This window comes from Leucoraja erinacea, chromosome 21 (assembly GCF_028641065.1).
Source record: "Leucoraja erinacea ecotype New England chromosome 21, Leri_hhj_1, whole genome shotgun sequence".
In the NCBI taxonomy this organism is placed as follows: Eukaryota; Metazoa; Chordata; class Chondrichthyes; order Rajiformes; family Rajidae; genus Leucoraja; species Leucoraja erinaceus.
The window spans coordinates 158,613-174,739 of record NC_073397.1 but is presented as its reverse complement, the minus strand read 5'-3'; the positions used below and the strand labels follow the sequence as shown (position 1 = coordinate 174,739).

The following is a 16,127-nucleotide window of genomic DNA, read 5'->3' as shown; positions in this document are numbered from 1 at the left end:
CAATCAATCAATACTGGTGGGTGTGGTGTAAGACGTAATGGAGGTGATGATAGTACGGGAGGTAATGACCGTGAGTTGAGCTGGGAATTGTGAGAAACTATGTGCTTTCCCCCTGTAGCTGTCACTCCTCTGGTGTGATCTGTGTGGGCCAACCACATTCCCTGTTCCCCATCCATAACCCATTACCCGTCTCATCACCATGAACTACATTAGCTCCTAGTTAGGAATCACTATGATTTTTACATTCTAAATGTTGTTTCCAGACCCCTCCTGCTGCCTCGCATCCCCGCACCCGCGCACCCCAACCTGCAACACCACCAACCTTGAGGTTTGGGGTGAGTTTTGATTGGCTTCACCACTGATGATGTGTATCAGAATTCGTCTCCCTCGCCATCTCTCACTCTGTCTCCGATCTCCTTCGCTCTATAGCCCTCCTCTCTGACACACTGTGGTCATCTCTTAATGCACCGTCCGCCGGTGTGTCTCGCGTGAGTGAGATGTGTGCTAACGTCTCTGTGACACCACGTTAGACATGTTGTGTTTGATGTTGCCACAGGCTGATTCCTCCTCTCAACCAGTTGGACTTACTGCGCAACCTGAAGAGCAAGTCGGGACTCACGTTCAGGTATGGAGACTGCCCGACAACCTGCTAGCACCTGCAATATGTCTTTTAGCCAGTGAGCAGTTTCCAGTCACGTGATCTCACTCGTTACGTGTAGAAAGTGCTAATCTTGATGTAAAGAATAAGGAGAAATGTTGCTAACTGATTTGAGAAATAATTTCTAGATTTGATAAACTGCAGGGCTCTCCTGAATTCCTGCTTAATATCAGATTACCCACTTAGTAACATCAGTTGTGTTTGTCAGAGCTTGTGGGGAACATGTTGCGTGCAGTGACTCTAAATGTAGCTCAACTTCAGAAGTGATTAGATGCCTGTCCAACCCATTGAGTGCTCTAATGAGGGTGAAATATGAGACACAAAAGCATCTTAGTTCTCCTTTCTCTCGGTCCCCACCCATAGCCTCCTCCTAACATTTGCTGTGACCACTGTTGACTCCAGGCCTCAAGGTATCTCCGACCATGAACCTCTCCTGCACATTTGCCCCCCTCCACCCCTCTCTCCAGTTCCATGGACCAGGGCCCTGGGCTATGCTGAGACTGTGGCTATGAAATGGCTGTCCCGTCAAACCGCTAAAGAGTTGATGTCAAAGTCGCAGTTTTAAAGTTGTGGGAAGGAAGCAAGATGCGGGGGTGAGAAGGTGGGAAGTTCAACTGATGTGAGCGATAGGAGCTGATGAGGTGTGGGGAGGTGAGGATCAGAATGGCTGCTCTCATCTTGCTCAGAGCGTTTACTGTGTGTGAATAATGTTTGGTTGGGTGTGGTCACCAATGGTGGGAGAAACAAGGTGGAGACTGGACAGCCTTTGTAAGTTCATAAGTCTTAAGGTCTCACTTGACGGTTTTTTCGACGACTGCCGGCATCATTGACTGACGTATCAGGTAACCGATAAAGTTGCGGCCTGATGTCGTGGCATTTCCTCAAGTGTCACGACATTTATTTTGTCGTCGCTGGATTTTGAAATGTTCAAAATCTTTCGGCAACACTGATATGATGCCGGCAGTCACCGAAAAAAATCGCCAAGTGGGACAGGCCCTTTAGGTGCATAATTATGCCACTCAGCCCATCGTGTGCAGTTTTGGTCCCCTTATTTGAGGAAGGACAATCTTGCTATTGAGGGAGTGCAGCGTAGGTTTACAAGGTAATTCCCGGGATGGCGGGACTGTCGTATGCTGAGAGAATGGAGCAGCTGGGCTTGTACACTCTGGAGTTTAGAAGGATGAGAGGGATCTCATTGAAAATATAAGATTGTTAAGGGCTTAGACACACTAGAGGCAGGAAACATGTTCCTGATGTTGGGGGAGCCCAGAACCAGGGGCCACAGTTTAAGAATAAGGAGAAAGCCATTTAGAACGGAGACGAGGAAACACATTTTCTCACAGAGAGTGGTGAGTCTGTGGAATTCTCTGCCTCAGAGAGCGGTGGAGGCAGGTTCTCTGGATGCTTTCAAGAGAGAGCTAGATAGGCCTCTTAAAAATAGTGGAGTCAGGGGATATGGGGAGAAGGCAGGAACAAGGTACTGATTGGGGATGATCAGCCATGATCACATTGAATGGCGGTGCTGGCTCGAAGGGCCAAATGCCCTGCTCCTGCTCCTATTGTCTATTGAGTCTACTCTGCCATTCAATCATGGCTGATCGATCTTTCCCTCTTAACCCCAATTTCCTTCCTTCTTCCTATAACTCTTAGAAAACATAGAAACATAGTAAATAGGTGCAGGAGGAGGTCATTCGGCCCTTGAGCCAGCATCGCCATTCATTGTGATCAGGGCTGATCGTCAATCAATTGATCCCCAATCAATAATTCGTGCCGGCCTTCTTCCCATACCCCTTGACTCCACTAGCCCCTAGAGCTCTATCTAACTCTCTCTTAAATCCATCCAGTGATTTGGCCTCCACTGCCCTCTGTGGCAGGGAATTTCGCAAATTCACAACTCTCTGGGTGAAAAAGTTTTTTCTCACCTCACTTAAATGACCTCCCCTTTATTCTAAGACTGTGGCCCCTGGTTCGGGACTTGTCCAACATTGGGAACATTTTTCCTGCATCTAGCTTGTCCAGTCCTTTTATAATTTTATATGTTTCTATAAGATCCCCCCTCCTTCTAAACTCCAGTGAATACAAGCCTAGTCTTTTCAATCTTTCCTCATATGACAGTCCCGCTATCCCAAGGATCAATCTCGTGAACCTACGCTGCACTGCCTCAATCACAAGGATGTCCTTCCTCAAATTAGGAGACCAAAACTGTACACAACACTCCAGATGTGGTCTTATACTACTGCAGAAGAACCTCTTTACTCCTATACTGAAATCCTCTTGTTATGAAGGCCAGCATTCCATTAGCTTTCTTCACTGCCTGCTGTACCTGCATGCCAACTTTCAGAGTACAAGGACGCCCAGGTCTCGCTGCACCTCCCCCTTACCTAACCTAACCCCATTGAGATAATAATCTTCCCCCTTGTTTTTGCCGCCAAAGTGGACAACCTCACATTTATCTATATTATACTGCATCTGCCACGCATCTGCCCACTCACTCAACCTGTCCAGGTCAACCTGCAACCTCCTAACATCGTCTTCACAGTTCACATTGCCACCCAGCTTTGTGTCATCCGCAAACTTGCTAGTGTTGCTCCTAATTCCCTCTTCCAAATCATTAATCTATATGGTAAACAGTTGCGGCCCCAACACTGAATCTTGCGGCACTCCACTCGCCACTGCCTGCCATTCTGAAAAGGACCCGTTCATTACTATTCTTTGCTTCCTGTCTGCCAACCAATTTTCTATCCGTCAACACCCTACCCACAATACCATGTGCTCTAATTTTAGTCACCAGTCTCTCGTGCGGGACCTTATCAAAGGCTTTCTGAAAGTCTAGATACACTACATCCACTGGCACCCCTTCAAGCATTTTACTTGTCACATCCTCAAAAAATTCCAGATGATTAGTCAAGCATGATTTCCCTTTCATGAATCCATGTTGACTTGGACTAATAATTTTACTGCTATACAAATACCCCATTAATACCTCGTTAATAATTGACTCCCTTACAAGAATTTCATTGTCCTATACAGGAACACATGACAATAAACTCACTTGAACAAATTATTACCTGTCAATCTCCCTTTTAAAATAACCTAAGACTTGGTCTCCACCGCCATCTGCGGCAATAAATTCCACAGATTCACCACCCCCTGGCTAAATAAATTCCTCATCATCTCCTTTCTAAGGGTACATCCTTGATATCACTGCATGACAAGGCAAGCTTGAGGGGCTGAATGGTCCCATTTTCTCACGTGAAGCAATAACAAAAAGCAGGAGGTAGCTAGTGTGTGTGAGAGGCAGAGAGCATGGAGGTGATCATTGGTGAGAGATGACACAAGCTCCCGTCAAGGTCACCCTCTGTCTGCAGGAGGAATGCCTGTGGCATGATTGGGTTTGACCAGGTTGCCAAAGCTGTGAGGCAACATTTCTAGTTGAAATAAATACTCATCAGGTAGGCAGCGTTCCTGGAGGGGAGAGAGAGAGAGAGAGAGAGAGAGAGAGCGAGTGCCTGTCAGCTCAACTGTCTAATAAAAGGCTTCTTTGTAATGTAAACCTTCTCCTCGTTTCCAGTGGTTATCACTGTAAGGAGTCATAGAATTATACTGTGTGGAAACTGGCCCTTTGGCCCAACTTGCCCACCCCAACCAATATGTCCCATCTACACTAGTCCCACCTGCCCATATCCCTCTAAACCTATTCTATCCATGTACTGTACCTGTCTAAATGTTTTTTAAACATTGTACCTACCTCAACTACCTCCTTCGACAGTTTGCTCCATACACCCACCATCCTTTGTGTAAAAAATGTTACAACCTCAGATTCCTATTAAATCTTTCCCCCCTCACTTTAAACCTATGTTTTCTGGTTCTCGATACACCGTCTCTGGGCAAAAGACTGTGCATTTACCCCTCTATTCCTCTCATGATTTTGTACATCTCTATAAGATCACCCCTCCAAGGAATATAGTCATAATTTCGTTCAGACTAAAAGGTCTGAATGACAATAAAGGATCTGTCTGTCTGTCTGTCTGTGTCTGTCTGTCTGTCTGTCTGTCTGTCTGTCTGTCTGTCTGTCTGTCTGTCTGTCTGTCTGTCTGTCTGTCTGTCTGTCTGTCTGTCTGTCTATCTATCCCTCCCCAAACTCTGTCACGAGTCACCACGGGTTCAGAAAAATACCCCAGTGTGAAAACCTTTTATTATTTGTCCTTTTGCTCAATCTGACACTCATAGTTCTAACACCCTGAAAGAAATAGCAACAGAAAGGAGTTTTCACTAGTTTGTATGCCTGCATTTATTCATTGAATTATGAAAAATCTACTTTAATTTTTGGCTGATTGTTGCCAATGGCCCAGGGCCTGATTAAAAGTTGGATTTTCATTCCACTTTGCTGTCCGCGGGGGGGTGATGTGGGTGCAGTCATCTTGCTCTCCTCTCTCTCTCCCTCTTTTTTCTTTTCAAAAACTTTATTCGACACAATCATATGATACATCACATCAAAAGATAATCAGAAATGCAATATAACAAATAATCATTATAGTACAACAGTGCATACATTATTTACAATACTCTCAACCCCACGTGGTGACCAGCGCCCACAGAAGGCCTCCAGAGTCCCCAAGGATACCGCGTGTTCCCACTCCAGGGACACGCACACATGGACGTAGGCCCGAAAGAGGGGCAGGCAGCCGACTCTAGCATGACCATCGACCGCCCGCTGCCTGGACCCACGAATGTCCATCTTGGCCAGGCCCAGGAGCAAACCGACAGGGAGGTCCCACCCCTCGATCGGCTCTCCTCACTCCCTGCCTTGTGTCCAAACACTAGAATCATGGGACTAAAATGCAACCAGAACTTGAGAAACAACCCCTTCAGATATTGGTACCGGGGCAGTAACCTCTCACACTCCATATATGCATGGAACACGGTCTCCTCCTCACCACAGAAACTACATGTGGTGGACGAGCCCGTGAACTGACTCTAAAGTTTATTACACGCCAACGCTCTGTGCAGCACCCTCCACCCCAGGTCCGTGTGTGCGTGTCCCTGGAGTGGGAACAGGCGGTGTCCTTGGGGACTCTGGAGGCCTTCCACCTTCGGGTGGTAACACCGTCCGCCATGGTGTGTCAGGACGGGATACAAAGGCAAGGAGGTGCAGAATGGGCAGGAGTATTCTGTTAGTATATGTCTGTTTGCATCACGAAACGGCATGCTAGCCATCTCAGAAAGGCGGCTCAGGTTATGTGGAGCCGGTGCCCGAGAAATATCCCAGAGCCTAGGCTCGATGAGCAAATCCGACGGAGCAGGGGTAAGCTCAGCCAGAACCACTCTAAGCACACGCCTCTCCTCGACACCCGCCATGACAGGGTGAGGACCAGCCACTCCCGCAGCCGCAACATCCCCCTCCCCTCGTGGAGCAACACGCTGGCTGAAAACAAACAAATTCCTCACTCTTAGCACATCCCGATAGAAATTAGGCAAACCCCGTAGGGCGGGTCGACTAATGCCCGCCACCGGGAGCCGCGAGACCCCCCTTATGCAACGACCCCGACGGAAAAAATACGTGGCCAGAGCGTGCCATCTGGAGGGTTCTCTACATACATATACCTCCGCAGAGTCCTGAGACGGAGAGCCGCCACCTGGGTACGCACCAATACCATGGACTGGCCGCCCTCCTCTAACGGGAGACTCAGAACCGCTGTGGAAACCCAGTGTTTCCTATTTCCCCAAAAGAAATCTACCAGCTTCTTCTGTAAAGCAGTTACAAATATGGAAGGCGGGACAAGAGTAGCCAGCCGGTACCATAACATGGAGGCCACCAGCTGGTTTATGACCAACACCCTCCCCTGAAAAGAAAGAACTCCAAGCAGGCCTGACCAGCGCCCCAGCCGGGCAACCACTTTCATCTCCAGCTCCAGCCAGTTTGCTGGCCAAGCATCCTCAGTGGGACTCAGGTACACCCCCAGATAGAGGAGGTGCGTGGTGCTCCACGCAAACATTGCCATCTCCTCTGGCAGGGAGTCTACCTGACACTGACACCACTAAAAGTCCAGAGCACTTGCTCCAATTAATCCTGGCAGAAGATGCAGCCGAGAAAATCTCCTGGCAATCACGCATCCTCCGCAGGTCACCAGGGTCAGTGAACGTAAGGAGTACATCATCGACATAGGCCGAAAGAACCACCTCCAACCCCGGGCCAGGTAGGGCCAGGCCTGTCAATCTCCTCCAATGGAGACACAGGAACGACTCCACACAGACCGAGTACAACTGACCCGACATGGGGCACCCCTGACGGACCCCGTTCCCAAAATGAAAGGGAGGCAACAACACACCATTAACCTTCACAAGACACTCCACTGCAGCGTACAGAAGCCGGACCCGGGCCACAAAATGTGGTCCAAATGTCAACGCTTGCAACGTCCCGAAGAGGTATTCATGCTCTACCCTATCAAAAGCCTTCTGATCAAGAGACAGAAAAGCAGCTGAATGACCAGTACCCTGGGCTAGATGAATCAGGTCCCTAACCAGGTGGATGTTATCCTGAATGGACCAGCCAGGGACTGTATAGGATATCCCAGAAGGCTGTAACAAACTCTACCGTCAACCCATCCAGCCCGGGAGACGTACCCCTCCTGAGCTGGTGCAGGGCACGAGTCAACTCCTCCAAAGATAAGAGGCCATCAAGAAGTTCGGCCACCTCCTTATCTACAGTTAGTAGACCCTCCCACAGGACCCGCTGAGCCTTCCCGCTGAATCCACCTGCGGAGAACAGGGACTCATAAAAGAACCTGACCAGGGCACTAATCCTCTCCGGATCAGTGACAGAGGAGCCATCATCTGCGAGCAGCTCCACGAGTTGTTTGCGGGCTCCCCGCCCTTTCTCCAGAGAGAAAAAGAAAGGCAAAGCCCGGTTCAGATCGTGCAGCATCTGGACCCGCGCCCTCATGTAAGCACCTCGGGACTGCTCAAGCTGCAGGTACCTCAAGGCTTCCTTCTTCTGAAACTCTCCCCATTCGCAGGAGTCATCACCAACCTGACCCAGGCGAGACTCTGCGTCCAGTAGCTCCCTCTCAAGCCTCTCGACCACTGAGTCCCGCTGTCCGGTCGACCCCCACGTGTATTCCTTATAAAAGATACGGACGTGAGCTTTCCCCACATCCCACCACTGCCTAAGGGAAGAGAAGCACCTCTGCCTCTCCACTTCAGCCAAAACCAGCTGAATGACTCCCGGAAACACCGATTCTCCAGCAGCCTGTTGTTAAAGTGCCAGTACACGGACCCGACCCGAGCGCGCGCCGGATTAAAGTCCGCACGCACCAGACAGTCGTCCGAGCATGGCACCAGCCGCATTGAGGCCGCTGAGACACGAGAAACATACTCTCTGGAAATATACATGCGATCAATTCGGGAACCACCTACCTCAGACCTCCGCGAAAAAGCAGTGGAATCAGGGTGGAGGTTCCGCCATGCATCAACCAACTCAAAAGAGGCAATCAACCCTCTCAGCTTCTTTGCTACAGCAGGGGCACACTGTATAGAACGGTCTCGCACCTCAAGTGTGCAATTAAAGTCCCCCCCACCCCCTCAAGGAAGACACACTCTCCCCTATCAATAGTACTCAACAGAGCAGTCACCTCCAGACGCACAACCCCGAGGCAGCCTTCATTGTTGCGGGTGACTTCAATCACTCCAACCTGAAGACTGTACTCCCCAAATTCCACCAACATGTATCCTTCCCCACTAGAGTAGACAAGACACTAGACAAAGTCTACACCAACATGGCTGAAGCTTACAAAGCCATCCCCCTCCCCCACCTTGGTCAGTCTGATCACGTCTCATTGTTCCTGCTCCCTAAGTACTCCCCACTCATCAGACGGGTTAAACCAACTGTAAGGACAGTTAAAGTCTGGTCAGAGGAAGCGGACTTCACACTTCAGCAGTGTTTTGGAAACACTGACTGGAAGGCGTTTGCAGCCCAGGCCACCCTTGACTCTCACACGGACATTGATTCCTATACATCCTCTGTTCTGGACTTTATAAACTCCACCATCAATAGTGTCACCTCCCTCAAACAGGTGACCATATACCCGAATCAGAAGCCATGGATGAACAGCGAGGTCAGGCTACTGCTGAAAGCACGGGACACCGCTTTCAGGTCAGGCGATGCTCGAGCCTACAGTTCATCCAGGGCTAACCTGAAGAGGGGCATCAGGAAGGCCAAGCACTGCCATAAGCTCAGGATTGAGGAGCACTTCAACAACAACTCCGACCCCCGACGCATGTGGCAAGGCATCCAGGCCATCACGGACTACAGACCCTCCAACATCACCCCCACATCCAGTGACGCCTCCTTCCTTGAGGAGCTGAATCACTTCTATGGCCGCTTCGACAGGGACAATCTAGAGACAGCCATCAAGGCTGTGCTACCTGCCGATCACCAACCCCTCACACTCACCCCCTACGACGTGTACGTGGCACTGAGTAGGACTAATGCACGTAAGGCTGCTGGCCCTGACGGCATCCCCGGGCGCGTGCTCAGTGCCTGTGCTGCGCAGCTGACAGACGTCTGGACTGACATCTTCAACCTGTCACTTGCCCAAGCAGTTGTCCCCACTTGCCTAAAAGCCACCTCCATCGTGCCAGTGCCAAAACACTCCACTGCGGCAAGCCTCAACGACTTCTGCCCAGTTGCACTTACCCCCATCATCACCAAGTGCTTCGAGAGGCTGGTCCTGGCACACCTCAAAAGCTGCCTACCCCCCACACTGGATCCCTATCAGTTTGCCTACCGCAAGAACAGGAGTACGGAGGATGCCATCTCAACGGCACTTCACTCCGCCCTCTCCCACCTTGACAACAGAGACACTTATGTAAGAATGCTGTTCATCGATTACAGCTCAGCATTCAACACCATTATTCCATCAAAACTGATCACCAAACTCGGTAACCTGGGCATCGACCCCTCCCTCTGCAACTGGATACTGGACTTTCTAACCAACAGACCCCAGTCTGTGAGGTTAGACAAGCACACCTCTTCAACCCTCACCCTGAACACCGGCGTTCCTCAGGGCTGTGTGCTGAGCCCCCTCCTCTACTCCCTCTTCACCTATGACTGCACACCTGTACATGGTACTAACACCATCATCAAGTATGCAGATGATACAACGGTGATTGGCCTCATCAGCAACAACGATGAGCTGGCCTACAGGGAGGAGGTCCAGCACTTAGCAGCATGGTGCGCTGACAACAACCTGGCCCTTAACTCCAAGAAGACCAAGGAGCTCATTGTAGACTTCAGGAAGTCCAGAGGCGGCACGCACACCCCCATCCACATTAACGGGACGGAGGTGGAACGTGTTTCTAGCTTCAGGTTCCTGGGAGTCAACATCTCCGATGACCTCTCTTGGACCCACAATACCTCTACTCTGATCAAGAAGGCTCATCAGCGTCTCTTCTTCCTGAGGAGACTGAAGAAGGTCCATCTGTCTCCTCAGATCCTGGTGAACTTCTACCGCTGCACCATCGAGAGCATCCTTACCAACTGCATCACAGTATGGTATGGCAACTGCTCTGTCTCCGACCGGAAGGCATTGCAGAGGGTGGTGAAAATTGCCCAACGCATCACCGGTTCCACGCTCCCCTCCATTGAGTCTGTCCAAAGCAAGCGCTGTCTGCGGAGGGCGCTCAGCATCGCCAAGGACTGCTCTCACCCCAACCATAGACTGTTTACCCTCCTACCATCCGGGAGGCGCTACAGGTCTCTCTCCGTTGCCGAACCAGCAGGTCGAGGAACAGCTTCTTTCCGGCCGCTGTCACTCTACTAAACAACGTACCTCGGTGACTGCCAATCACCACCCCCCCCCGGACACTTATTATTTATATATTTTTTTTTTATTCAAAATCGTTTGCTATGTCGCTCTTCAAGGGAGATGCTAAATGCATTTCGTTGTCTCTGTACTGTACACTGACAATGACAATGACAATTAAAATTGAATCTGAATCTGAATCTGAATCTGAAGTAGGCCGGCCTGCATTGTTCCGGTGCTGTGGGCATACACGTTAATGAAATGTAACGGCATGCCAAACCAGGCTCACGGCCAGATGGAGCAACGTCCTGGGACAACTGCAAATTTCCCCTCTCTAAGGATTGATAAATGTTGAAATCTACGAAAACTCGCTCTACTCCCATTTAAGTTTAATGTGGCTACTCTGAATGTGCAAATGCACTAGATTGAGAACCTCGACTCGACTAGACTCGAAAACTAGACTCGAAAACTCTCTCTCTGAAGAACCACAAAAATTCCCCAAACTGACACTTCTCAGACTCAGGAAGATCACTATCCTTGTTGCCAAGGATAGCCTTGAAAGACTTAATCAAACCTGGCCAATCAGCTCACTATCTTTTTGCAGCCTCCGTTTTTGTTCTGGCGGTACGGCTTGTTCTTAGCCTGGCATGACATCACCCCCAGGATCACTGCCGGAGAGGGTCCTGATACCCCTGACCGCAACAAGCAGCCCACTGAACGGCTGGGATCCTGCACTCTCCCATCCCCCTCCACGTCTTGGCCTGGGGAAGAAAAAACACGAGGCGCCCCCAGGGCCCGTGGTGCACTGGCATCCCTGGAATCCGAAAGAGGATCTCCACCCGAAACAGTCCTGACCTCCACAGCACCCAGAGTACCCACTGACTCTGATATGGAGCACAGACTGGTACACCAATGCCCCCGAACCTCCCCCTTCGGGCTGAGTCTGCTCATCCCCCGTCCCCAGGGGGCACACTACCAGGGGAGCTTACCCCATCTTGTGGCGTGCCAGCACCCTCAGAAGGCCTCTGAAACGAGGTGACCCCCTCCGACCTAGAGGATACATACCCTGGGGAGCTAACTTCAACATCCGATGAGATAACTCCCTCGGAGGGCCCCCTAGACGAAGGGACATCCACCAGCCCAGAGGAGTCTTGTAATACCCGCAGAAGATCCCTGAAACAGGCCCAACCTCCAGCCTGTGGTTGGTGGTACACTAGTTCGTGACCACCAACCACATCAGGGGTGGAAGGTCTCGAAATAGGCATCCTCCTAGCTTTGGACCCACGACCTTGCTCTCTCGTCAGGCCCATACCTCCTTTTTCCCCGCTAACATGCGATGGTACGGTGACCTCCATAAAGGAAAGGTCTTCCGCCTCCACACTACCCACTGCCACTTTACCACCAGCACGTTTTACTTTCCCTGCCCCTGTCCAAACCACCTCTGCTCCTTGCTGGGCCACGACAGGTGCATTCTGGACCACAATGGAGCTGATAGGTGCCCCTTGGGTGGTCTCAGATCTAGACAAGTGCCCACCCGCTTGCGTTTGACTCACTTGGGTGGGCTTTTTCTTCTTCCTCCCCTTCTTCTTCGGCATCTCCCAATTCCCCCTCCCCCCTCTTCACCCTCCCCATGCGCCTCGCCATCAGCCACCACCACAGGTTTAGGACGAGGGGAGCGGGGGCCATCGCTGCCCCGGGTCCCCAAGGCGGAACTTGCAGCCTTCACAGCCATCACTGCCGCTCCGGATCACCGGGGCAGAGCTGGCAGCCCTAGCCGGGTCAGCAGTACCACCCCGCGACACCGAATCATGACGAGCCACCCCGGCTGGGCCAGCAGTGCATTCCTGGGCTGCAACGCTAGAACTTCTAGCAGCGACCCCGCGAATATGACACTCCCTACGGAGATGTCCAAACTCACCACACGCATGACACCGTGCCTTTCCCCAACTCCAACTCACGGTTCTGAGGAGACCTCTACACTCCACTTCGAAGCTCCCCTCAGCGCCTTCCCCCTCTCCCACCTTCATGAACACCCTCCTTTTAAAGCTGAAGACCCTTTTTTCATACGGGTCATTCCCAGGGTGCATAAGCTTAGACAGTTGTGGACGAAGTGTTGCATCCGGAATACATGTGGAGCAACTCCGCAGGAGAACTGGTCTCACCCTGGACACCCACGGATCCACCTGCATGTGGGCCCCCCTCACTGAGATCCCCCTCTCCAACGCTAGGGCCACATCCTCCCGGGTCATTAGTATCATCTCAACCTTTCCTCTTTCGACCTCGGAAGAGACAATAGCCCCCCTCTCAAGAAGGTCATTCATGGCCTTCGTAATTGCTCCCCTGGACCACAGTGGCCCAGTTTGGACCAAGATACCGAATCTTTCCCAATCCAAGTCAACATGAGGCTCATGCTCAAATGGCCTCGTACCCGCCACTGATACCACTCGGCCGCGCCCCAGCCATCGCCATCCTGACAGAGGCACAAACCAGCTCCAGGCACCCCAGCAGCTCAGCTCCAAGTGAAGTCCCAGAGACAGTCACAGTCAAAGACAAGCAGCAGAAAGCAGAAACCTCCAGCTGAAACAGGGAAAGTCCCCAAGTTCGTCCACAGCCGAGAGCAGCTTTTGGGAAGCTCCTTTACAGTCTTGCCGGAAGCAAAAGTACTTTCTTCACATTAAGCCAGGCAGACAGCAGTAATGTGCAAAATGATTTTAGGGCAGAGAGTCGGTGCTAGAACGACAAAGACATCAACATCTTTCCTTCCCTCGATCTCAAGAGTGCCTTGGCAGTCCGCCAACGACACCCACACCCGCGGTGATGCAGAGAAAACTCAGGAATTACACACTAGTGGAGGAAACCTTAAGCAAAGGAAAGTTTCAGCAGTCCAACGATAAAATGATGTCAAACTATGAAGCCCCTCTGCTTCTGTCCCTTCTCCATCGACAAAATCCTTGAAAGGCTGCTTCAAACCTCCTCATCTGCAGAGCTGAGAAAAGTACAGCCTCTCCCCCTCCCCCTCTCCCTCCCCCATTGTCCACTCTCACAGCCTCACTCTACTCGCTCGCTCGCTCACTGTCTCTCTCTCTCTCTCTCTCTCTCTCTCTCTCTCTCTCTCTCTCACTCTCTCTCTCTCTCTCTCTCTCTCTCTCTCCTCCCTCTCTCTCTCTCTATCTCCCTATCTCTATCTATCTATCTATCTATCTATCTATCTATCTATCTATCTATCTGTCTCTCTGTCTGTCTGTCTCTCTCTCTCCTCTCTCTCCTCTCCTCTCTCTCCCCCCTCCCCCTCTTTGCCCTCAGGTTTGACCACTCACAATAGGCCAACCCCTACCCAGTAGTTACTGCAATACCTCAGCGACCACATCACCCTGAGCCCAAGGGTGACGTTGAAACAGAGAGAGAATAAATGTGCTTGGACCCCTGTCATTGAGTCTGAGAAGGCAGTTTACTCCCACTCTCCCTCGTGTCAGTTGGGGAGGCGAAGTGAAGGCTGGCCCCCCATGATGAATGGACGGTGTGCTGAATGTCGGAGCGATGATGTCTGATGAAGCACTGCTGTCAGTTGCTGTGTTCATGTTCTGTGTCTTCTGTTCTCTGCTACAGAGCCGGTGGAGAGTGACCCAGGTTTGCTCGTTTTAAAGCTATGCGTTGTTAAAATAAATATTTCTGGCCTTTGTCCCTGTAGAGATGACCGAGGTGCTGGGGCTGTGAGGAGTTGTGTGCGTATTCGTGTGATAGTGTGCGTGGGTGTGCGCATGTTCATGTGTACACACGTTTGTGTTCTGTCAACGGTGATCAATGTTCCTGCAATACCCTCCCACCCGTTACACCCCTCTCCATCCCACCTGTTACCTTCTCCACTCCATGCTCTCCCACCCACCTCCACTCTCCCCAATCCATTCCCCACTCCCCAACAATCCCCACCTACTCCCAGTAGGAATGTTACCAAATTTTAAGATTTAAAAAATCAAGCCTGTAATTTATCCCATCAGATAAAGCATAAAAATAACTTTAATTTGGTACCTAATTTACTTTCATATCTTCAGTATTAAAAAAGTTATGGTCATTTCCATACTCTGAAATGAGCATCTTGTTCCCTATTGCTTTTCCATTAACAACACAAAAACTGTGATCGAGGACAGTTAATTGACATAAAAGCACATAACTTTCTTAAAAAAATAAGAGAACTGAATGCAATTTTCAGTTATTATAGATTGAAGCATTCTGAAATAAATATTACCTTACTTGGATAACCTGAAATTAAAGCATATAATTAGTTAGTTACCTAATTACAAAATTGACCGTTGTGACGGAAATAGTAATAAACACCCAGACTGCCTTGAAAATTCAAAAATGTGATATTCTCAAGATCAGAACTTTCATATTATTGTAACGTTAAAACAAATAGTAAATACCCAACAAGAAATTCATGTTCCTCAGTGTCGTCAAAAAACAATCATCTAAATTCAATTACTAGATCTAAACATCTATCCCATTCTTAAGAAATGGCTAAAAAAAAATGTTAAATAGCCAAAGTAATCAAATAACAAACTGATCCCATTCACACAAGAATTCACATGATTAACATGATTTTTAAATCTCACTTTGTCATGAATTTGTATGCCAAATGGAAGGAATTTAATGTTTAATTCCCATAAATTAATCCGGAAACATCCACTCTCCAGATAATCAAAACCATTATTTGTTGCACAACACATCTGACTAAAACTGTACTCTGGATATTTAGTGTGAAAATATTGATCATGGATAGACAATAACACAAAATGACGTTCTTATGACATGATTGTGCAAAAAAAATAATGAATTTGATTATCTTGAGAGTGGATGTTTCTGTAATGTCATCGACTGGAATGTTGCCGCTGCCATGATTTAAGCCATGATGTAAGCAAGACACGGCTGATTTGTATCTGGGCCTAAATAACATTTTTCGCATCAGCAGATTAAAATGCAGCCATACCAAAAAGCAAGATAATATGTTAAATAAATGTCATACCTTTTGTTTTGTGCTGCACTTGCGATCCGTGATGTTGAAGGTGTTTTTAGTCGCGTTTAAGTTCAATCCAGCGACTCAATCGACCAGCAACTTAAAAAAAATAAATCGGGGCGGGCTCGCAGAACGGATTTTCTTCATCAGCTAGCAGTCGGAGCAAATTCCTCTCCGACAACCAATGCAAATCTGCATTTTATATGGTTATATTTTAATCCCGCCCCCCCCCCAGCAATGCCTCTGGAATTGCACGCACAGACAATGGCAGATTTGCGGCGCCGCTAATGGTAGGTTTTGTAACAACGCAACTCCCAGCTCTCCATATCCATTCCCACTCCACTATATTCAGCACGCGCTATCCACCCCATCCCATCCCAGCTTATTTTAAGCAGTGGCATCCATCCCTGGCCCTCGGCTGGGTGGCGGTGAGCAGGCACAGAAATCGCTATCAAAATATGGAGGGGACCGGGGGACAGGAGGGGACACAATTTCTTGCCGGCCGCGTGCGCACACACACACACACACACACGCGCGCGCGAGGCTTCAGAGGCTCAATCCAGTGCTAAATGCAGCTCAACTCTGCCTGTCTCGCCGGGTTAACCTACAGCCCTGCCTGGACTGACGAGACACCAGCGCTGCTTCTCCACGCTGACTG

The 16,127-nt window shown here is 49.8% G+C and overlaps 1 protein-coding gene across 1 annotated transcript in view; it reads left to right on the top strand.

Annotated features, from left to right (window-relative positions):
* LOC129707149 (potassium voltage-gated channel subfamily KQT member 2) overlaps positions 1–16,127 on the top strand; it is a 124,938-nt gene that overhangs the window by 76,318 nt on the left and 32,493 nt on the right. Inside the window, 1 exon segment of the mRNA XM_055651920.1 lies at positions 557–625. Within this exon segment, the coding sequence (XP_055507895.1) occupies positions 557–625 (69 nt within the window).